This window comes from Lobosporangium transversale (genome assembly GCF_002105155.1).
Source record: "Lobosporangium transversale strain NRRL 3116 chromosome Unknown BCR41scaffold_7, whole genome shotgun sequence".
In the NCBI taxonomy this organism is placed as follows: Eukaryota; Fungi; Mortierellomycota; class Mortierellomycetes; order Mortierellales; family Mortierellaceae; genus Lobosporangium; species Lobosporangium transversale.
Window position 1 is genome coordinate 1 of NW_019028985.1, and position 22,714 is coordinate 22,714.

Below are 22,714 nucleotides of genomic sequence, written 5' to 3' on the forward strand. Positions count from 1 at the left end.
GGGGGGGCATACAGGATTTGTTTCATGACGGTAACGCTCAAAATCCGATCGAGCCCAAGTCTGGAGCTCCATACGATCCCGTGGATCCTTAACATCCTTGAGAGTGCGTTGAATATCACGGTATAGGGACAAGACCCGTGCACGAGTTAAAAACTAATGGAAATAAAGAATAAAATAAAAATAAATATAAAAATAAAAATAAAAATAAAAATAAAAGCCAGTTGCTGGTTTAGAAACTAAACATGGGAGACACCTTGATTGCGGAAATATATAACTAAATTTATCATAAGTATTATTGTCAGGTATATATTTATTAAACTTGCATATTCAAGACTAGGACCGTCCTTTACGGATGTCCGCTTGGCTGAGCGTGACAGTGATGCTGGTATGCTTGGTGGTACTTTTGTAGTCATTTATTCAAGATGGAGTAATGAGGTTGGGCGAACGAATGTGTTGAAAAAAAAAAAAAAAAAAAAAAAAAAAAAAGCACAGCGGCTCTCTCCTTCCTTTTCCGAGCAATTCAACACTCAAAGCCACTTTTCAGATTTCACTCTTCCAAAAATCATATGTTCGCTCTAGTCTCCATGTCAGATACTCTCCTGCTGTCATATTTCGACCTGCCTCAAACTCATCAACCTCAGCTCTCATTTCCTGTGGAATGAGAGGTGAAGGGATAGGACGCAGCCTGGTGTCATCATTAGCATGAATAAAGCAGGCAATCGAGTAACGAGAGTGATGAAGCTGTTGAGGATTATAAGTGACCCTGTGCATCGTAGACTTTAGCAAACCGTTAGTCCACATCTGGAGATGGTCTCCGATGTTGATCAAAATGGTATTAGGGATGACAGGTGCCGCTATCCAAGGTACGTCTTTATGAATCCTAGATGCTTGAACTTCAAGACCAGCAGTATCCTTCTGCATCAATAATGTAATAGAACCATAATCAGTATGACTAAAATGAAGAATAAAAAAAAAAAAAAATTGGTATCAGTAAGGTATAAAAAAGAACCTGCCGAGGCCGATCATTTGTCCATTCATAAAATTACCTTCCAGCTAAAGGTGTCTTTGGATCGCTATCCTGGGGAGGGTAATGTAAAAACCGAAGAGTGGTGCCTGAAGGCTCATCCCATTCATGACTTTTGTCAAAAAAATGCTGGCCTCCTGCACTCTCCGGTACTTGCAATGCGATGGCAAAACATTTCATAATATCTATAGCGAGACGATGGAGATCCTATTGAAATCAAGGAAATGAAGAGAGAGAAAAAAGACACTGTTAATAAGATGTTGAACATCTTTTTTATTATTACTATTACTATCATTATTATTACTTATTCTTGAAACAGTATTATTATAAAAAAATGTTGCTGCTTATTGATTGCTGATTAATTCTTGATTATTATTTGCTATTTTACCTTGAAAAAAGTGCCGACTCTTGCCTGCTCTTTCACATTGCCTTGAACAAAACACTTTGCTGATTCATCGTCGATTGACTTTTTGGTAATATTGAAAGCTCTAAATAAAAAAAAAAACATTGTCATGTGTTAAGAATACATGTTCTATTTTTTTTTTTTTTTTTTTTTTTTTTTTCGCAACAAATATTTACTAAAGCCATTAAAAATCCTCATACTCTTTCAAATCACCTTGAGTCTGATGCTCGGGATCCAAGCTATAGCAGGTATTCAAAAAAGAGGATATAGCGAAGGGTAAAGAAAATTGTCAGACATATCATGTAGCTACTACAAAAGTCGTAATGGCTTTTACCATTATCCTTCGTTTTTTTTTTTTTTTTTTTTTTACGTTTCAGATTTCATAGGAGAGTATCCAGAGTTATTTGGTCCGATGGGATATTGGTTCTTTTCTTGGACTGGCCTATCAAAGAACCATTTACTGCAGTCAAACATACGATCGATAAGCTCCGGAGCGATATCATGGTTCTTAAGGTAGAAGAATCCAATGTCTCTACTAGCCTCGTAGATCTGCCGCGCACACTCCTTGGGGTCAGAGACAGAGAGGCTAAAGTCGATAATAGGAATAGAGGCCATAGTGCGGACACTTATTCCAAAAATTCGCCAAAGGATGACAGATGGTGTTGAGAATGCGTGTGTGAATGAGTAAAAAAAAAAAAAAAAAAAAAAAGGGGAAGGGACAAAAACCTTCCGAGATGCATCCTGGCCAAAGCGCGTTCTCGTGGCACAAAAACTTCGTCATCCCCTTAATCAAAATATAAAGAGACTAGAACCTCTTTCCTTACGCACTCTTATGCCATCCGCGATTTTTTTATTTCTCGTGTCATATGAGGGATTGCTGTGGATACTGCCGCCAAACGCGTTGGTGTCGGTTTTGCGAGGATCCGATCTCTGCAGGGAAGGTTATAAAATTAATCAGCCCTATTTCAATGATTGAAAAAGATTGCACCTTTCAGGCATTAGGCTTGAATATTTAAGCCTCCCCAAGAGAGAAAAACCGTTCCGACATTTCCGGTTGGGGCAGCTGCAGCCAGGCGATAAGGGCGTAAGTTCTATGTCCTTAGCCACCAGAAGCTTCACGAGGATCTTGAAGCCCGTACTGATATCCTTGATAACAAATATGAAGACCCATTATAATCTATATAATGGGCATCCATGAGTAAGCTCTTGTATATAAACTTACCATACCGTTGCTTTACCAACTGATGGAGAGTACTAAATGATAAGATTATAGGCTGCTGCCTGGCTACTCTTGGCTTTTTTTTCTTTCTTTTTCTCTTAAATCAAAAAACAATGCTTTTCGAAAATAAATAATTCTATTAGATTTAATTTAATACTATTAATACCTTTTATTCAATAAAAATATTGTTTAAGAATTTTCTTTACGAATACGACCATAATCGTACGTTTGCGCCAGTTTCCATGCCAGATACTCCCTTGCTGCCATATTCCGACATTTCTCAAACTCAATAGCCTCATCTCTCATTTTCTGCGTGATGAGGGGTGAAGGAATAGGTTCCAGCTTGATGTCATCATTGGGAAAAAGGAAGCAAGCAATAGAATAGCGTGAGCGATTAAGTTGCTGGGGAATGTGAGTAACTCTGTGCTTTGTGGACTTTAGTAAACCATTGGTCCACATCTGGAAAAGGTCTCCAATGCTGACTAAAATGGCATCAGGGATTATAGGCACCGGTATCCAAAGCGCATCCTTATGGGTCCTTGATGGTTGGATTTCAAGTCCACCAATGTCCTTCTGTATCAAAAGCGTGACAGAGCCATAATCAGTGTGACTAGAATGGCAGCAACAAATATCTTACAGCGTCAAAAAAAAAAAAAAAAAAAAAAAAAAAAAAATTATTCAAATTTGCCATATATATATTCACAAGGCTACCTTCCAGCTAAAGGCGACTTTGGGTCACGATCTTGCGGAGGATAGTGTAAAAACCGAAGAGTGGTAGGCATTGGACCATCCCAGTCATGGCTTTTACCAAAGAAATGTCGGCCTCCTGCGCTCTCGGGAATTTGCAATGCGAGAGCTAAGCACTGCAGAACCTCATTGGCGAGGCGACTGAGGTCCTATTGAAAACCAAAAGAAATGTTTTTAATGGGTTCATGGGAAGTGTGTACTTTTTATGCAGATATTCTTTAAACGTATACTGAATCCTGTTCGCCATCTTTCTCTTGCCTTGAAGGTGCTGCTGATTGTCTTCTGATCAGCCACATCGCCTTGAGTAAAGTATTTTGTAGTTTCATCTTCGAGTGTGCTTTTAGGAATATTGAATGTTCTAAATAAAGCATACCAAGGAAGGCATATTCGATTCTCATTCTTTTCTTTCATTATAAAATATTAACTCAAGGCCATATAAATCATAAATCATTATACATCCTCATACTCCTTCAAATCTCCTTGAGTCTGATGCTCAGGATCTAGGCTTTGATAAGGTGGTGAAGAGAGAGGAAGTTTTGTCAGATAGCTTTGTGCTGTTATAAAGTTTTAGCGACCCTCAATATCGGTCCTAGCTTTTACGTTTCGGACTTCATAGGAGCATATCCGGTAATGTTTGGCCCAACGAGATATCGATTTTTGCTTTGGAGTGGTCGCTGAAAGAATCGCTCACTGCATTTAAGCATGCGATCAATCGACTTCTGAGAGACACCGTGGTTCTTAACGTAGAAGAATCCAATGTCTTTGCTAGCATCATTAATCTGTCGTGCACACTCCTCGGGGTGAGAAGTAAAGAGACTAAAGTCGATAACAGGGATGGACGTCATTATGTGGAGAAATGTTGTGGGGGTTCGTCAAGAAATGATAAGTGAAGACTTGAAGGAAAAATTTTCAAGATTGTAACACATTGCAGTAGTAGAATTAGCGCGTTATTAAAACACCAAATCTGTCATATATGCGCCTTCATAACCACCTTCCAGCTAAAGACGTCTTTGGATCATCATTTTGTCGTACGCACTCTTTCAGACCCGAGGCAGGTAGACTTCATTTGCTAATAGGGACGGAGGTAATGGTAAGGGGTTTGCTGTAAGAGTCTGTCAAGGAATGGTAGTGATAGTGGGTAAGACCCCACCCAGTCATGTATGTATCCTCATATGCATTTCAAATCTCAATAATACTCTCTAGTGACCTATTTTCTTTTATTGGGCGTGAAAAGCCCTAGCATTCTATCTGATACAATGATCCTAAGCGTATGTTCGCTTTATTCTCCATGCCACATACTCCCCTGCAGTCATATTTCGGCCTTCCTCAAACTCCACAGCCTCAGCCCTCATTTCCTGTGTGATGAGGGGTGAAGGAATAGGATCCAACTTGGTGTCGGCATTGGCAAAAAGGAAAAAGCCGGTCGAGTAGCGTGGACGATAATGCTGCTGAGGATCATAAGTAACTCTGTGCTTGGTAGACTTTAGCAAACCATTAGTCCACATCTGGAGATGATCTCCGATGTTAACCAGAATGGCATTAGGGATTACAGGCACTGGTATCCAAGGTACATCTTTATGAGTCCTAGATGCTTGAACTTCAAGTCCACCAACATCCTTCTGTATCAAAAGCGAGACAGAGCCATAATCGGTATGACTAGGACGGGAAAAAAAAAAAAAAAAAAAAAAAGAACTCGCAGCAGCATTAGTGGGTTATAAGAAGCCAAGTTTGTCGTATGCACCCACAAAGTTACCTTCCACATAAAGGCGTTTCTGGATCACAACTCTGTGGAGGGTAATGTAGGAACCGAAGATCAGTGAGACAAGGGGATTCCAATTGATGGCTATTGTCAAAGAAATATCGGCCCCCCGCACTTTCAGGTATTTCCAATGCGATAGCAAAGCATTGCAGAATATTATTAGCGAGGCGATGGAGGGTCTATTAGTATCAAATAAAACGAAGGGAAAAAAAAAAAAAAAAAAAAAATAGTACTATCAATAAGCTGTCGGGTGACTTCTATGTGTTGCTGCTGCAATATTAAAATACGGATAATGATAATAAAATACGTCGATTGCTGACTGATACTTCCTATCTTACCTTGTAGAAATTGACAACCTTCTCCTGCTCTGCCACGTCACCTTGAACAAAGTACTTTGTTGACTCTTCATTCATTGTATGCTTCATAATATCGAAAGTTCTAATTAAAAACCATGTTCATATGTCAAGAATACACAATTAACTTTCTTTTTTTCACTATAAAAAAAAGAGATACTAAAAGCCATTGTAGACTATTCATACTCTTTCAAATCACCTTGACGCTGATTCTCGAGATCCAAGCTTTGATAAGTATTCAGGAAAAAATATAATAGATAAAAGAGGAGAGTGAGGGGAACTGTCAGTTTACTCTAAGCTCTTTACAGAAATACATTGATTCTTAATATTGTCCCAGGCTTTACGTTTCGGCATTTATTGGGGAATATCCATGGACTAAGTCCTTCATGAGGTATCGATTCTTGCTTTCGAGTGGTTGCTGGAAGAATCGCTTGCTACAGCTGAACAAGCGGTCGATCAAGTCTTGACAGACACCATGGTTCTTAATATAGAAGAACCCAATGTCTTTACTAGCCTCACCGATCTGCCGCGCACATTCCTTGGGATCAGAGGTAAACAGACTAAAATCGATAACAGGAATAGTTCCCATATCGTAAAGGCTTGCTATGAGCGTTCGTCAAAAAAATGTGTGGAACTAGGAGGGAATGATTAAAAAAAGGAAAAAAAAAATGCTGTGCCAATGATTTGGGTGTGCGTACACCCAGTAGTCACGTTGAAAACACACAGAGTAAGAGTGTCAGCACATTGGCACATTGGCACATTGGCAGCACCCAATGAAAACACAGAGCAAGGGCTGTCGACACCGCACGGATACACAGCACCACACGAAACACAGAGCAAGAACTGAAAACCTTCAATTTCCACTTGTCACATGACAACAGCTATTTGAAATTGATTGCTACAAGCCACAATATTGAAACTAGGGTGTGTGTGTGATTTGGGTGTGTGTGTTATCCACACACTCAGCAGGCAGATAGAGAACACACCCAATTTCAACACTGTGGCTTGTAACCAATGTTATCTCCTTGGGCTTGAGTGCATCCATCCAAATGGGTGCCCTCTTTTTGTTATAGATCTATAAGGCTCCCACCTAGCAACAATAATAAACAACGTTTGATCTCCTTACCATAAAACTTTTTTAGCTAACCAACTATAGCAACATTTGGATCAATTATCAATAAATCTCTATCATCCTACAACACCTTCAAAATGTCAAACATTACTATCAACACGGAATCTGCTTTCACTCTTTTGACAGGGATCTTTTGGCTTGTGGCTGAACACTTAGACCCATCGAAAAAAGACTTGGATCTCCACAAAAAGATTATGATTCTTTTGGGGTCAAAGGACAACACCCCGGTCCTTGAAAAAGACTCAACCCTCTACATGAGGGGAAAGGTATGTATCAAAAATATGTATACTTATAGTGTATTAAAAAAAGAGGCCATAATTTACTAAGCTGCCCTCGTTTTTTATTCTACACAGGCACAAGAAAACGATCACTCTTCCTCGGCCACCAAGATAACTGATGAGTTGACCTCTCTTTCGTCCTCTGTTCTTACTTCCGGACTTGAACGGCTCTCCTCTACCCCAGAACCTGGTTCATTCTCTCCCACTTCTGAACCTGGTTCGTTCTCTCCTACTTCTGAACCTGGTTCGTTCTCTCACACTTTGGAATCCCCTCATGGTAAATTTTCTCAGTCTCCCTCCCCTCTAGACATGTCTCATAAAAACGACCTCTCCAATTCTCAGAGGGATTACATGCATGAACATTCGCCACTTTTTCCAAATGGAGATGTAACATACTTTCTCGACATGAATGCCGATGAGGGTCCTTCTGATACTAATGTCGGGTGGGCTATGTTAACATATAGTCACAGTGAAGCGAAAAGGGGAGAAAAAAGTATTTCAAATCCTGTTTGGGTGTGTATCATTGTCCGGCCCCTGGGTGTATGTGTCACAGTAGACCAAAGCTTCCTCGAGCTGGAAGAAAGAAACATTGTCTGCCATTACCTGAAACAAAGACTTGTCCCCTGCACTAAGTCCAGCTCGCCCATGTGCCCTGCATGGCTACGTTGTCCATAGCATTCTCTCCTCACGACGCCACAGAACCAAAAAAGGCAGAGCTATACCACCAAGGTGTACACGATCATATCAAACCCCACTTTTGGAAGCCTGATTTAAAGTCGTTGAAGAAACTGAAAGATATCATCGCCGTAAACCCAGCCTCCAAACCAAAGAATCTTCTAGTCGGCACTATTGATCGCCCTTCTGTCGCAAATATTCACCCTTCCCTTGGGAATCTCAATACAGTTGGTTATTATAGGAGATCATTCTTAAAAAACAACGACCTTTCACTAGGGGACATTTTCAAGCTGGAGGAATCAGTTAAGGAACGTTTCTTTAGCTCCACAAGCCTTTCATCAAAGGATGCACATATCACCATCCAAACTAGCTTCATGAAGGAACAACAGTGCCAGTGGATTGATACTGGCTTTCAAAGTGATTCAATCCATGGATTTGTAGTAGACACGAAATTCCAAGACATTAACGTTACGTTCACGTCAGGAAAATGCAAGATTCTGAATAGGAACGTACCAATAGCCATATCGATAATGTTTGATATCGCAAGAGCACTACAAGAAGCACTTTTTGGTTTTTCTGAAATCCTTTGCATACAAAACTTTTGACGATTTCAAAGAACACTTTCCTGGAATGACCTGCGATTTGTCGGAGGCCGAAAGAAAGGGCTTTATACTAGCCTTAAAGGAGCAATTCGCCATTCATGGTGAAGAAATTGATTTAAGTGGTCTCTATTAATTTTGTCATGTTCATCAAGCGCTCACTGAACAGGACTGCATGGAATGGAGCAACAATTCCAGCAGAAGACAGTGCAGAGTTCATGAAACTTGGGATAGAGTTACTCGATGATTCAATCTCGGTGAAGCAATTTGAGGCTACTGTCACTAGCATTCGTGTCAGGTTCAAGAAGATTGGGCCATGGATTGATTGGTATCTCAACCCTTCTCGTGGTAAATTGCTATTCCCAGCCCTACGTGATATTGAAAACCCCAAACTTTCCGATAACACAAATGCACAAGAAGGTATTGGCAATGACTTCAAGACAAGCAGCGGCGAGAAGAACTTGTCAATATTATCGGCGGTGCGTCACATACAGTACATAGGTATACGGACTTGATTAAAGACGACTTTAATAGAGTTATCTCAGGGATGAGCATTCGGTATCAATCCTCTAGTAGTCGCTCCCCAGCCCCAAAGAAGTCGAAAGCATTGAGAACGTCAATGATGGAAGACCTCCAGAGCTCGGTGCTCCGTGCATCAGCTCCAAGAAGAAACGTATTGGACGACCACGAGGAAGCAGGAATAAGGCACCAATGTTTTGGTCCAAAATTGAGCTTTCGATAATTGGGACTCCTTGGGGGATCAGTTACAAGAAATTTGCAGCAACAAATTCCTGTCCTCTGGATACAACGCTCATGATTTGGTACCTTCTTCATCGATCTGCCGGTATAGAACTCCCTATGCATGTGAGAGATAAGCCAAGGAATATAAGTAATACCAAGAATGTTGACAAATCCCTGACGATAGGTGGCATATTTCAGAATATTGTGGCAGCAATCACAAGAGGCGAGCATCATAGGGCAAGATGGCTGTTTTGTATAGAATTGTTGAACATGTCACCTGAAGGACAAGTGGATTTGTTTGGGAGCATCGATAAAACATTTCTCGAGCCACTGAAGGATGTATTCAGCATTCAATGGAGGAATCGCACCACCTGCTCCTTCAAGCATTGTCCGAAGGGAGAAAAAGATGAAGAAGAAGATGCCGTCACAAAGTACATAGAGGGCGTTGCTCAAGGATCATCACTTACACAAGATATCATTAGAAGTTTTGGTGTTAATGATACAATATCACCATGCAATCACATCATAAGCAGTAGTGATGCTCAAAAAATTGGGGCAGAAAAACTCGAAGTTCAGGATATCATCGACATCGATGGAAGGAGTTCTTCTCCAGTGTACAGCTGTCCAGGGTTCAGGTCAACAATGGAAAAAAGTATATTGAAGCTGCCTTATATGCTCTCGTTAACTTCTCATGGCAGATCATTTGGACGTCTTTGTCCTCCTATAACTTTGGAGGTCAACGATGTGGAGTATCGGCTTGGCGCCGTTATTTTTTTTTGGGAGGAAGTCACTTTACATCTACTATATTTACTAAAGGCAAGGCACTGCATTATAACGGGATGGCAGCCAACAAGTTGGAGTGGGTGGATTTACCTAATATTTCGCCAAACTATTTATCTGCTGAGATCTCTCATATTTGGTACTACAAGGTTGAAGCAACTGTCTCTGGTGATTCATACGAGCTTGGGACTGACTCATGTTCCCAAGATTCAGATAGTTCCGAAGCCACTCGAGAGGAGGAAGTAGAGCAGAGTTGGCAAGATAATTTGAGAGAAAGTGAATGTGAGCCAGATTTTGGCAATGATGATTTGGATGACCTAGCTCACATTGACAAGCGAAGGACAATTGAGAACGATGCTGGTGAACCTGTTCGTGAGTCAATGAATTTAAAAGAGGCCTCTTCGAAACCATCATCCCAAGTATCGCATAGGAACCGACCCCAATATCCAATTGGGATATGTGTAAGAGAAATAAGCAGAAAAGGTAGAGCCCCAACACGTGCCTGCTCTGAGCAGACCATTGACCGAAGTGAGAGACGCCTTGTGCACAAATACTATACCAATCAGGAGAAAAGATATACAAACACAGTGTCATATCATTTCCGTCAATCATGTCTTCTTCGCCTTGCACCGAAAGAATATGAGACCGCAATGTCACTTGTGTCCCCTGAGAACTAGATATAGACAGTGTTACGTATCGAGGCTTGGGAGTGCACCTCAGGGACACTTTATAAGGTCAGAAAATTGTGTGGCGGCCATGACGGGACCTTAATAAAAGGCTCCCGTCTGTCTGACAACAATAATAAAAACAACCTTTTGATCCCCTTGACCTCAAGCCTAGAAAACATCCCAGATATGTATCTTAATATATCATGTAAAGTTTGTAAACCATTACAAACGTTCTCAATGTCTTTTATTAAATTTTATTAGCTGATACCCAGGTAAGATATGAGGCAGAGCTACACTGTGACTTCCCTCGTTTTTTCATTGCTACTAAAAAAAATAAGGAGCATTCGTGATTTTGCATATTGACTACCCAAGCCTTAAGCCCTGGATTCAAGTTGATTCCTTTCTTGTTTTTGGCCATGTTGACTACGAGGGGTGGATGTGGGAAAGCAGTGGTTTGTTTGGACCAGTGAGATCCCTCCTTGAGCTCGGAGAGCGAGGACCTCTTATCCCATCCCCTGTGCGCTCTGATTTTCATAAAAAAAAAAAAAAAAAAAAAAAATTTGAGCTGCTTTAGATCTGTCGTGATGTTGTGAGCACCATTGGTAGTCTCATCGAAGCAACTGAAAATAGGAAAATTGATATGGACCGTAGGCACAAGATCGACTGCGCTGCAGGAGAATTATCGAAAATTACATTTATGCCAGGAAGGCAAAAGGCTACAGGAGATGATCCTCTTGTTTAGATCTCCAGTAGGATCTTTCCAAAAGAAAAAAGTTTTATATATTTACAAATGGAGACAATCAACATGCAGGTAAATTCGCGATGTATAAAAATATATAAATTTATATATAAGATCCATTCTCTTTTATTCCTGGTAATCTTTTTCAAATGAAACCTCAGGTGTTTCTGGTTCATACTGTGTTCGTAAACGCTTGCTGCTCGGTTGCTCAATCTTTAATTGCTTGTACAGATGATCCTCAACTTCTTCCTCTTCAACTTCCTCCCCTTCCCTCATCCTCTCCTCCTCTTCTCTCCTCTTCTCCTCCTCTATTAGCCTTAATTGTTCCTCATCATATACAAGCTTGGCAGAATTTATAGTAGACGGCAATGGTGGCTGATTTAGGGAGCTCAGTTCCTCACGGAACTTGTAGGGCTTCATATCTCTCATTCGCCTTTTTAATTGTTGTCGCGGTCCATCGGAATCATTGGTGGAGGAGCTATCACCAGCCAAAGAACCACGATGGACTAAGGAGCAAGCAAACATGCCAAAGTTAGATTTATGTAGGCTTCTCATAAATTCAGAATGATCGCGATAGAGATGCAAAGCTTACTTGGAGTAGATGTCTTAACTGTACTCATTATTATGAGCCTTTCATTCATCTCTTTCATCATATCCTCAAGAACTGTCATTCTTCTGTTTACACTTTCGTTTATTTTGACCTCATTGTTGGCGTACTTCCTGAACTCGTCATGCAGTTGGACCACGGCACTTGTATTGCTTGCCATTTTGTCTTCGAGCTTGTTTGTAAATTCATTTATGCCGGACTCAACGGTTTGGATTAGACGTGTATGGATCTTATCGCTAAATCCAACAATAAGTTTTTGCGCTGATTCAAAGAAATCTGAACAGATCTCCTTTAAGTCAGTATTGGCCTCATCTAGCGCCCGTAACCTCCGGTGCTCTATGATCCCTGGTGAGTAATGTCTGCTGGAATGAGGTGAGGGTGAAGGAAAAATACGATTCCTTATGGCTTTAGGAGCAGGTTTGTCAAAGACGCCATCCCCGTCAGAGACGCCATCCTCGTCAGAGACGCCATCCCCGTCAGAGACATGGCCACAGGCAGAGGTAAGAACAGGAACACTAGAGAGAGCAGCACTGGTGGGATGGATATTTGCCTCTTCAGAAGAAATAGCGTTGGTTCGGGTATTGGCCTCTTCAGAAGAAATAGCGTTGGTTCGGGTATTCGCCCCTTCAGAAGAAATAGCGTTGGTTCGGGTATTGACCTCTTCAGAAGAAATAGGGCTGGCATGGAGAACAGCACCGATGGGATATTGCTCCCGGAAATATCTGCATGTTTTGTGATGTTTCTTTGGAGCTGACGCGAGAAGCGAAGCGTGGTTGCATTTGGGATGTGGGCAAGGATAGGCGTATCCGCAACTGGGGTCACGATGCACAACAAAAGTTTCGATGGTGTATTCTGATTTAAATACGACAGGTTGAGGTGAGTGATAGGTACTATTGTGCGTTTTTCTTGCACTTTCTGGAGCATCTGAAGGGAATGTGCATCGCTTGATATCGAATGGACACCTTGGAGGACGCTGCATTGGGAAGTTGAGGGCGAGAAAATGAAGAGGTGAAGAGGTGAAGAGAAGGAGAGAAGAGTGTGTATATCAAGAGATCTGAATAATTTGAGTAAAATGTACAGTGGCCAGACAAAACGTATTGTAGAGTCCTGCCAGAAAGTCATGAACTGGATATATTTTAAAATACTCAATTTGAATTAAAATTCGAAAAACAAAATTTACGTACGAAGACAGAAATTCATATACTTTTCGAATAGAATGAATGACTTGATGGCCACCAAATCAATTCAATCGTCGCTTTTGATTAAAAGTACTGGAATTTACTGGGAATGGACAATCCCATCCTCGATCTCATTTTCTACCTCATCCTCATTGCCAACCTACTTTACTCGCAGTATTGAAACAGTGGATCTTACGCCAGATACTAGAAGCATGTTTGATGTGAAAGAGGAGAGCGAGTCTGAGGAAAACGCTCCCGTAAAAATTTAATTTTGAGTTTGTACGTGTTTCCTTCTGTCCAAAAGTGAGAGTATTTTATTCAATTTAAAAGTCCAAAAAATATATGAGTTCATGACTTTTTGGCAAGGACTCTAAAGCTTATTTTAAAACAGATCGAACAATTAAAATGCTGTATTTTTAAATACAGTGGAATCTCGATAATTGTACACTTTTGTACAAATTTCAAATTTGATATATTTCTAGGCCATTGGTTGGCTAAGAGCCTTACTCTTTTAAAAAAAAGTATTCAAAAAAACCCACACTCAACTGGAGTAGAGGAATCAGCAGAGGATTTTTAGAATAGTTTTTCATGAATTGTGGGCTTCTTAGCCAATCAATAACCGAGAAATATAGCAAATTCGAAAATTGTACAAAAGTGTACAATTATCGAGATTCCACTGTACACAATTTGAAGTAAAACTCCTTACTTTTTCACAACTGAGCCAACTGATCCTGTTGATTGCATGACAGGTTTGTGTCCATGTCCACTTGGCAAATTATACCGACTGCCTGTGGTTGCCCACAAGCTTTGTGTAACAACTCTCGCATTTCTTCGGATCCATACCAATTGATCCAGTTGTATACTGCTGATTGCATGACAGACAGGTTTGTGTCCATGTCCACTTGGCAAATTATACCGACTGCCTGTGGTTGCTCACAAGCTCCGTGTAACAACTCTCGCATTTCTTCGGATCCATACCAATTGATCCAGTTGCATAGAGTCCTCGCCAGAAAGTCATGAACAGATATATTTGCCACGTTTTTATATTGAATAGAATACTTCCATTTTTGGACATCAAGAATTTTAAGAATTTTTTTTTTTCTATTGTATCTATAGTGCGTGCCAAAACTGATGCAATAAATTGCATTTTTCAACATTCATTCCTCATTCTCCTTCTTCCTCTTTATGATCTTCCCTGCCACCACCGTTTCTCATTCTCATTTGTCTCACCTCCATGGAGTCTCATCGTCATCGCCATCAGTGGCCTAATTAGCATTTAATTGCAATTTGCTTTCAGCATCTCATTGCATCTATTATGGCAATTAACAACTTCTTGTTTTTATTTATTCCTGTTACTTCTCCTTTCCCCTAACGATGTTCCCTCCTTTAGCCTTATATAACTCCCTCATCCTCTTCGGCATACCGCAGTATAGTTTGTGTAAGAATTCAGGAGGGATATGTGTCCATACGTCTTGGACTCTCTCCCAGAGATCCTCCATATTCTTTGCCTTGTCTGGATAATGATCCAACTGCACCTTCATGTATGCCCATATGTTTTCTATTGGGTTGATGTCAGGAGAGTTTGCTGGCCCTTCCATGAGAGGTATCTTAGACTTTTGGATATAGGTCATTGCTATTCTTCCGGTATGAATCCTAGCATTGTCCTGCTGAAATATAAATTTGTCCTTATCCATCAAGTAGTAATCCCTGGACTTAAAGATATAATCCTTGAGAACGTCGACGTATGTTACCGAATCCACCTTCTCTTGGAGCCAGCAGCCATCGCCTGGTCCGTAGTAAGTTATACAACCCCAGAACATCATTTTGCCTCCACCGCCTTGCCTTGTCTTTTTGATATGATGTGCTCGTAGAGTTTTATCCCATCGATGCTTGTAGTAGTACTTTCTTCCGCAGGACCCAACTCTGCTAAAGATGGTCTCATCTGAGAACATGACGTTCTTCCAGTCTTCTAGAGTCCAGTCCAAGTGATCCTTTGCAAAATTATATCGAGCATAGATTTGCTTCTTCGTCAGATCAGGCTGCTTCTGTTTTACATATGCCCCCATATCATCCTGCATAAGGAACCTCCTGATGCTCGATTTACTAACCTGCACTCCTTCCCTCAATTGAACAAGTTGTTGGCCATCTTTTAGGGTCTCCAATACACCCATGTCAAAAAATCTTGATAAAAGCTGCTTCGTTTTCTTAGTAACTTTGCAGGGTCGGCCCCCTCTCAGCACTGGAATACTTTCTTTGCCTCTTTTCCTAATCCTTTGAGCTGAGGTAACAGATATCCCTAAACTCTTTGACACTTCTCTGGAAGACTTTCCCTGATGAAGTAGAGCAGTTGCATTTTGGATAGTTGATTTGGATAATGATTTCATGTTATGATAAAGATATGGCAGATATGTAGAGTGTCGCTTGGTGTATCAGTGGTGATGGTGCTATAAAGAAAGAATAAAGAATAAGAAAGAAGTAAGGGATGGACAAACCTGACATGTACTTTTTACCAAAACTGATGCAATGAGACATGACTATACAAATGGCGATTATTCGCTAATTGCGTCATTGATGAGAACAGCGATGACAGTCTACGAAGGTGAGACAAATGAGAATGAGAAGCGGTGATGGTAGGGAAGATCATTAGAAAGGAAAAGGAGAATGAGGAATGAATGTTAAAAAATGCAAATTATTGCATCAGTTTTGGCACGCACCATAATTCAAAAAAAATATGTCCTTTTCAAGCTCCGTACGTAAAATTATGTTTTTGCAAATATTAATTCAAATTGAGTACTTTAAAAATATATTTGTTCATGACTTTCTGGCGAGGACTTGAGAGATATGGGTGATCAATATGAATAATATGGATTGGAAAGTGAATGAGAAACATTCATCCCTTTATTGATCACCTCCTCCTACTTATATAAATAGGGTGAAGGACAATCTCTAATTGACAACTAATAATTGATAAGTGAAATTACTACTTACATGTGATTGATACGTATGTCACAGGACTCCATGTTGAAATATTTTATGGTAAGTCGGAAGTCAAGGAGATCAAAAGTTGTTTATTATTTTAGCTAGGTCGGAGCCTTATATAGGCTCCAACATAGCCGTCACTAATTGCTCTGATCTTTGAATAAAAAGGGGAGTGCTCCATTTGGGTACACTCCCTAGTCTCAGGACGTAACACATGTGCTGTTTGCTCTTTTTGATTAGTCCTTTTCAATTGCATGAATTTTGTTAAGCAAACCATTTATACTTGAAAAGGTCTAACCAAAAAGAGCGAACAGCACAGATCTGACTCTATGTCAAGGACTGACAGGACGAGTGCAAGAGAAGGTAAGTGATTTAGGAACAAGAATGAACTTAGGAGATTCAAGAATAGTTTTATTGCAGACTGAGGTTTACTATGTTACAAATCTATCATATTTATACTTGTTTGACTGAAGCGGAGACGCGCTTCTGTTACGTACCGAGGCTTGGGAGTGCACCTCAGGTGCACTTCCATTTTTATTCATAAGGTCAGAATATCATGTGACGGTCATAGAGAGTCCTTGATAAAAGGCTCTCGTTTGACAATAATAAAAACAACTTTTGATCTCCTTGACTTCTAATATACGAAAAACATCTCATTTTTTCAAGGTCCTACACAGAGTTGTATCAAAAAAATTTTTTTTTCAAACATCCGTCGTAAATCCATCCCTGTCAACAAAAAATGAATCCATCCGGCCTCGCGAACATCGGTTCTTCCTCAAACGAGCAGAACTTGGATCATCCTTCAGGGCCCAATGCTTACTCGGAGGGAGCACAAAGTCCACGACAGTCTGTTCAGCACGGGACAGATCAAGCTGTCGCTGATCACGATGCTAACTTGCAGGACAAAGTGCAAGAACTGAACAAGCTCATGGCTATGATCGATATACAAGAGCAGGTTGGCGATAGAACTTCAGAGGAAGTAGTCATGGGACCAGACCAGGACGATCCAGTTGTAGTCTTGGGGAGCTATGAAGCAAGATTGAAGAAGTTGCTTTCAATCCGGCTGTTGCTTGCGTCCAGGTATCATAATGCTAGTAGCACGATCAGGGGTCTTAATATAGACTCCAACCTCAAGTCCGATGCCTTGATGCGACTCAAGAACAAGAGACAGGAAATATGGGACAGTTTGGAGGCCGACATCGTTCCTCTAAAGGAAGAGATCAATTGCATGAAGCACGATCTGGCCCTTTTGGACGGTGGTTCAAGACCGATTGCGTCAATTGAACCACCAGCGCTGTCAAAGCCGCGTGGACAAGAATTCCACGTTAAATGGAATAGTTCCGACAACAAGGAATATTTCCTTATTTACCAAACCTTCAAGTTGGAGTACATCCCACTTGACCCTAAATCCAAGGATGTCGACTACAGCCAGATCAACGGCTCGAAGTTCAAGGACTACCCAGTTCTTGAGTTAGATTTGTCAAGGACCGCTCGAGAGGACATAATGAAGGAATTGGCTAGGAAAGTCAGGTATTTTCTCAAAACCTTTCAATCGTTCTACCAACGTAGCTTACCAGGCATCCTATTTGAGAAGATGGCTTGGATATATATGTCCTTGTCGTTGAGCAAAGTAGACAGGGCCACGCTAGACTACGAGGAGCGTATCCAGAAGTTTCCTCAATCTGAGAGAACATGGGATCGCGTCAAGGATTGCGTCTATAGAACTCTTGAGTTTGACAAGATCGAGCTCGATCTTGTGAACGAGCTGTTAGAGGTACGTCTCAAAGATGGTGAAACAATCCCTGATTTTGCAGCACGAGTTCTACCCTTGATTGAATCACTAGATTTGTCGGATGATATGTGTACCTTGCTTGCAGGGCGCATAGCTTATTGCTTGTCCGATGTTGGCTATCAAGCCATCAAATCGAAGTACAAGTCCTTTCGGAACGTGGGTTCCATCAAGAAGTATCTGGAATACCTCCAATCGGTTCCAGGCGCGTGGCCAGGTACGAAAACCAACCACAGTCTGAGAATTATCAAGAGGTTCTGTGGTAAACCTACCGCAGACAAGATGCTTAACCTTGGCAAGATGGAACAAGTCGAGAGACGAAGTTCCAAAATTAAGCGTGGTTATGTACATGACTCGAAGGGCGAAGAGGACAGCAGCAAGAAACAAAAGCTGACTTTCAAGCCATGTACCTACACCAAGCGCTGTGAAGAGATGCAAAAGAAGCATGACCCTCGTCAATGCTGGTATAAAAGAATGGACGAAAAGAAGAACGGCCCGAAGAGCCAGCCCAATACAGGCAATGGCATCTTTAAAGGCAGGAGTGAGGGGAACAGCTTCAACAAAACAATTGGTGCTTTCTCCCGCATTACCGATGAAGTTCATTTAGCTAGCTCCAGTGACAATAAAGAGACCATGTTCTTTTCACAGTATTCTTTGATTCCCAAACTTAGTAGTAATGATGTGTATGCATTCAAAGGACCTGCAAAGGGTGACAATCGCATAGCTGTTCCTATTTATATCATGGGGCAGCAATGTACAGCCCTGCTAGACCCGGGTGCTACTATATCGCTCATCGCATTAGAGGTAGCAGACGATCTCAATATCAGATGTGGTAAATTGTCTAACTCCAAAATCGCAATGATCAGAAAGGGTTTAGATACTGCAAGTGTCATTACGTGTGACAAGGTGCAGTTATCATGCAATGGTAGATCAACCGAGAGTCAGCTATATGTCATGGACATAGAGTACTACGATTTTATCATTGGTATGGATCTTTTCAGCCGATTTGGCTTTGCTATCACGGGGATAACTCAACCACAAGCTATCACAGAGGATTTTCCTTGGGTTCCAAATGATGAGAAACCTACAGTAATCCCTAAAGAAGCACCTACCAGTGAGACAACACAAGGGTTTTTAGATATCAAACAAAAATTCATGGACGCTATTGAGCCATGTCTTCAAGCAAATGCCAATGTAGACCCGAGATCATACTGCACGCTTGATTCCATGATGGTGATCCTCAAAGTGAAGTCTGACTGCGTCATTCAAGAAAGATCTAGACCGTTTCATGCACAAATCGAAAAAGATGAGGTCGATAAAACAGTGCAGAAATGGTGGGATACAGGAGTTATTGTACCTGCTCCAAAGGGTAATCCATACAACAGTTCTCTAACGATGGCAGCTAGGAGGGATCTAGAAGGCAATATTATGAAGTATAGAGTATGTCTTGATCCAAGAACGCTGAATAGGCAGCTATTGGATACAGATAACTTCCCTCTACCTTTAGTCACTGAGGTTCAACAAAAGGTAGCTGGTCATAAATTCTTTTCTGCCATTGACCTTTCCCAAGCGTATCATCGCATGCCTGTAGCTGAACAGAGTCAGCCACTCACGGCTTTTACCTACAATGGTAATCAATACATGTTCGCTAGAGCCCCTTTTGGGCTTAAGCCTCTCACCAGCATCTTCCAAAGAGGAATGTCTCATTTACTAGGTGATCTTCACTATTGTGGAGTCTATGTAGATGATATCATTATTTTCTCCAAAACAGTAGATGAGCATCTTGCACATGTCAAAGTCGTTCTAAACAGACTGACTGAAGTAAAGCTCATCATCAATCGAGAAAAGAGTAAATTTCTGAGTACAGAAGTGGTGTTGTTGGGTTTTGTCGTTAACGAACATGGCAGGGGTGTCAACATGGAAAAATTAGCCAATGTGCAATCATGGGCATACCCTACAAACAAAAAGATGATTCAACGATATCTTGGTCTCTTTAATTATTTCAGAGAGTACATTCCTCTCTATAGTACTGTCACCGCTCCTCTTGATCAGCTACGTAATGCGAGAGGTACATTCGAGCTAAATGATTTACAGAGGAGAAGCTTTGATGCAATAAGAAACCTCATAGCCTCAGCACCAGTATTATCATTCCCTGATTTTGAGGCACCATTCTATATTGCAACAGATGCGTCCAACGTAGGCATTGGTGCAGTGCTCTATCAGTTACCGATGGGCAGGGATGACCATTCTAAAGTCAACTACATTTCATTTCAGGCAAGAGCGTTACATAAATCGGAGAAGAATTACCCCGCGTACAAAAAGGAGCTTTTAGGCATAGTGTTCGCCTTAATGAAGTTTCATCAGTATATTTGGGGAAGAAGATTCACTCTCTATACAGATCACAGGCCTTTGACGTACATTCATGAACAAAAAGAGTTACCCCAGATATTAACAAATTGGAAAGAAACTCTGTTCAATTATGATTTCGAATGTGTATATCGACCCGGCCTATTAAATGTGATCCCTGATGCTCTGTCGCGTGCATTCCCTGAGGAACCATGGCAAAATCAATCTGATTTAATTGCTTCTAGTGGTAGTAATAGTCCCTCGATTGCAGCGGCCAGAAGACATAACTTAAGTGAAGTCGTAGCAGAAATATCCCAACCCCAATCCGGTCCAGAGCCTTCCTATATTCATGTCATTCAAAATGAGGATACTCCCATGCACACCATCCTAGATGCAGAAAAAAGAGTAGCATGTCTTCAAAAAGTACATGAATTTGGCCACCTAGGAGGAAATGCAATGGTCAAAGCAATTCATGAGCAAGGGTTCACTTGGCCCAAACTGAGAGACGATTGTCTTAAATGGGTTAGTCAGTGCAGAAAATGTCAGCATTTTAATATTGTACGCAAAGGGTATCATCCCCTGAAAGCCATTCATGCGAATCTACCAGGAGAACACATCGCCATTGATTTGGCATCTTTTAAAACCAGCACGAAGGGCAACAATTTCGCGTTAGTGATGGTAGACGTTTGTACAAGATTCGTCATACTAGAGGCATTACCGAACAAAGAGCCAAGTACAGTTGCTGCACGATTGTTCTCGTTATTTTGCATGATTGGGTTCCCCAAGATCATCCAAAGCGATAATGGCACTGAATTTGTCAATGGACTTTCCAAACTCATGAATGACAAGCTAAAGATAGATCACAGACTATCTACTCCATACCATCCCAGATCGAATGGTGTAGCCGAAAGGTTTGTTCGAGCTCTCAAGGAGAATATCCAGAAGCAGCTTGAAGGCCATGAGGAAGAATGGGACAAATATTTACCCATGACTCAACTACAATTAAACGTCAAGGCCGCCAGCCTACATGGCTCTACACCATTCTCATTATTTTATGGCAGATCATTTGCGGGTCTGACGGACTTTTCATCAGCTGAGTCCCATCTTTTGTCTGACAAGGAGCTTAATGATCGATTGGATTATTTAACCAATTTGGTTTATCCAGCCATCGCTGAAAAGAGTGCAGACACACAACGTAAAATGATCTCCAAATTTAATCGCACCCACCGCATTATAGATTTTCCTCCAGGGTCATTTGTCATGACGAGGGATCCATTAGCGGAAGGCAAGCTTGCGCCTAAATATCATGGACCATACAAAGTAATGGCTAGAACAGAAAATGGTAGCTATACTTTACTAGATGCCACCAATAGTCAATTATTACGCAACTTTGCCCCTGAGCAACTCAAATTAGTCACACAGGCACTTGATGTTCCAAGTGATGAGTCCTATGAAGTCGAATCTATAGTTGACCACGATTTCACATCAGGGGAAGTGAAGTACACTGTGAAGTGGAAAGGATATGACTCCTCAGAAAACTCGCAGTTAACGTATGAAGACTTCGATTCTGATCTAATCATCAGACAGTACTGGAAACGTCTCAATCAAAGCAACCCTCACATTCGTGCTAAACAAGACGATAAAGTGAAAAGGGCTCAAGCAAGAATCCAAAAGCTCAAAGACAAAAATCTGATTAGACAGCCAGCACAATCTAGAACCAGAAACACTAGGTCCAAAAGCAAACGCATGCAATAAATAAAAGACTACGCGGAAGTATACACTGCGTGTAGCAATGGAGTTTTTGTGCAAATAAATTTTCTCCAACATGACGACAAAAGAATAGATACATGTCCTCATAGCAATAATTTTTTTTTTTTTTTTTTTTTATTATTTTTTTTTATTATTTTTTTTTCTACAACCTACTCAGCAACCATCAGCTTTATTCTTTCCTTTGCAGCAATCGCAACTAGCGACTGGATGCGATGGTAATTGAGAGCTAAGAGAGTCCACAACCTTCTCTACACGCATTCGCATAGTTTTATACTTCTCTGCTTGCCTGCGCAGCTTAGTATATTTCTTATAGAGGCGTTCATACCTCTTAGCCCATGCAAATTCTCTTTGAAGGCGACTCTTAGCGGAATCATCGCCACTCTCCACCATCAAACGTCTTCTCTTCCCGAGAGTCGTGCATACTCCGCAGCTTGACAATTCTGCCTCGCTGCTTTCGCTGCTTGATGATTCTTCATCGCTAGAGGGCTCCTTTCGCTTCCTGCTAGGACGAGGTCCTGGGATCTCCAGAGAGGCTGAGCGGCTCCGTGACTCTGGGTGGTAAAACTGGTGATGTGCCTTTTTCCAGGCACGAACTCCCTCGTCGCTATCCCACAGATCCTCCTCACACTCGTAATCATATTCGTCGTCCTCAGCGTCGTAGCTGCTCTCGTCCTCCTTATCTTCTTCGGAGTTGCTGACACCCTCCACGTCTGAAGCCTCTACCAATACGGGCGAAGACGAAGTTGAAGAAAGTTCCGCTGGAATGAATTCATAGTCCTCACGCTCAAAAAGCGTTGAGGCACCAGACGATGGAGAAGAAGGGGTGCTGTTAGAAGACATAATGATAATGATTTACAAAAGGCTGTGGTCTGAATTGCAAGGTATATTTGTTTGTGTAAGAAGGCGTTTGAGAGTGTCTAAAGTTGAA

General features: G+C 41.2%; 7 protein-coding genes across 7 annotated transcripts; 3 read left to right on the plus strand and 4 right to left on the minus strand.

Annotated features, from left to right (window-relative positions):
• Positions 1–489: 489 nt before the first annotated feature.
• BCR41DRAFT_332886 (hypothetical protein) lies at positions 490–2,106 on the minus strand. The gene is made up of 5 exons (XM_022021865.1): positions 1,798–2,106; positions 1,628–1,666; positions 1,413–1,512; positions 1,047–1,231; positions 490–952 (listed from the first exon to the last, which is right to left on the minus strand). The coding sequence occupies exons 1-5, from the start codon at positions 2,040–2,042 to the stop codon at positions 541–543; spliced, it is 981 nt and encodes a 326-aa protein (XP_021884006.1). The 5' UTR covers positions 2,043–2,106; the 3' UTR covers positions 490–540.
• A 729-nt stretch (positions 2,107–2,835) lies between these two features.
• On the minus strand, positions 2,836–4,238 carry BCR41DRAFT_368344 (hypothetical protein; the record flags this gene model as incomplete). The annotated part of the gene is made up of 4 exons (XM_022026375.1): positions 2,836–3,256; positions 3,358–3,542; positions 3,850–3,947; positions 4,085–4,238. The coding sequence occupies 4 exons, from the start codon at positions 4,236–4,238 to the stop codon at positions 2,836–2,838; spliced, it is 858 nt and encodes a 285-aa protein (XP_021884007.1).
• A 359-nt stretch (positions 4,239–4,597) lies between these two features.
• Positions 4,598–6,148, minus strand: BCR41DRAFT_347981 (hypothetical protein). The gene is made up of 5 exons (XM_022023201.1): positions 5,850–6,148; positions 5,692–5,730; positions 5,491–5,590; positions 5,147–5,331; positions 4,598–5,049 (listed from the first exon to the last, which is right to left on the minus strand). Exons 1-5 carry the CDS (start codon positions 6,092–6,094, stop codon positions 4,656–4,658), a joined length of 963 nt encoding a protein of 320 aa, XP_021884008.1. The 5' UTR covers positions 6,095–6,148; the 3' UTR covers positions 4,598–4,655.
• Positions 6,149–6,714: 566 nt separating this feature from the next.
• Positions 6,715–7,590, plus strand: BCR41DRAFT_368346 (hypothetical protein; the record flags this gene model as incomplete). The annotated part of the gene is made up of 2 exons (XM_022026376.1): positions 6,715–6,903; positions 6,991–7,590. 2 exons carry the CDS (start codon positions 6,715–6,717, stop codon positions 7,588–7,590), a joined length of 789 nt encoding a protein of 262 aa, XP_021884009.1.
• On the plus strand, positions 7,294–8,251 carry BCR41DRAFT_219049 (hypothetical protein). The gene has a single exon (XM_022019998.1). It carries the CDS (start codon positions 7,572–7,574, stop codon positions 8,193–8,195), a length of 624 nt encoding a protein of 207 aa, XP_021884010.1. The 5' UTR covers positions 7,294–7,571; the 3' UTR covers positions 8,196–8,251.
• Positions 8,252–8,689: 438 nt separating this feature from the next.
• BCR41DRAFT_219035 (hypothetical protein) lies at positions 8,690–9,994 on the plus strand. Its single transcript, XM_022019997.1, has one exon. The coding sequence runs from the start codon at positions 8,901–8,903 to the stop codon at positions 9,954–9,956; it is 1,056 nt and encodes a 351-aa protein (XP_021884011.1). The 5' UTR covers positions 8,690–8,900; the 3' UTR covers positions 9,957–9,994.
• Positions 9,995–11,243: 1,249 nt separating this feature from the next.
• On the minus strand, positions 11,244–12,738 carry BCR41DRAFT_419789 (hypothetical protein; the record flags this gene model as incomplete). The annotated part of the gene is made up of 2 exons (XM_022029813.1): positions 11,710–12,738; positions 11,244–11,623 (listed from the first exon to the last, which is right to left on the minus strand). The coding sequence occupies exons 1-2, from the start codon at positions 12,701–12,703 to the stop codon at positions 11,244–11,246; spliced, it is 1,374 nt and encodes a 457-aa protein (XP_021884012.1). The 5' UTR covers positions 12,704–12,738.
• Between the last annotated feature and the right edge of the window lie 9,976 nt (positions 12,739–22,714).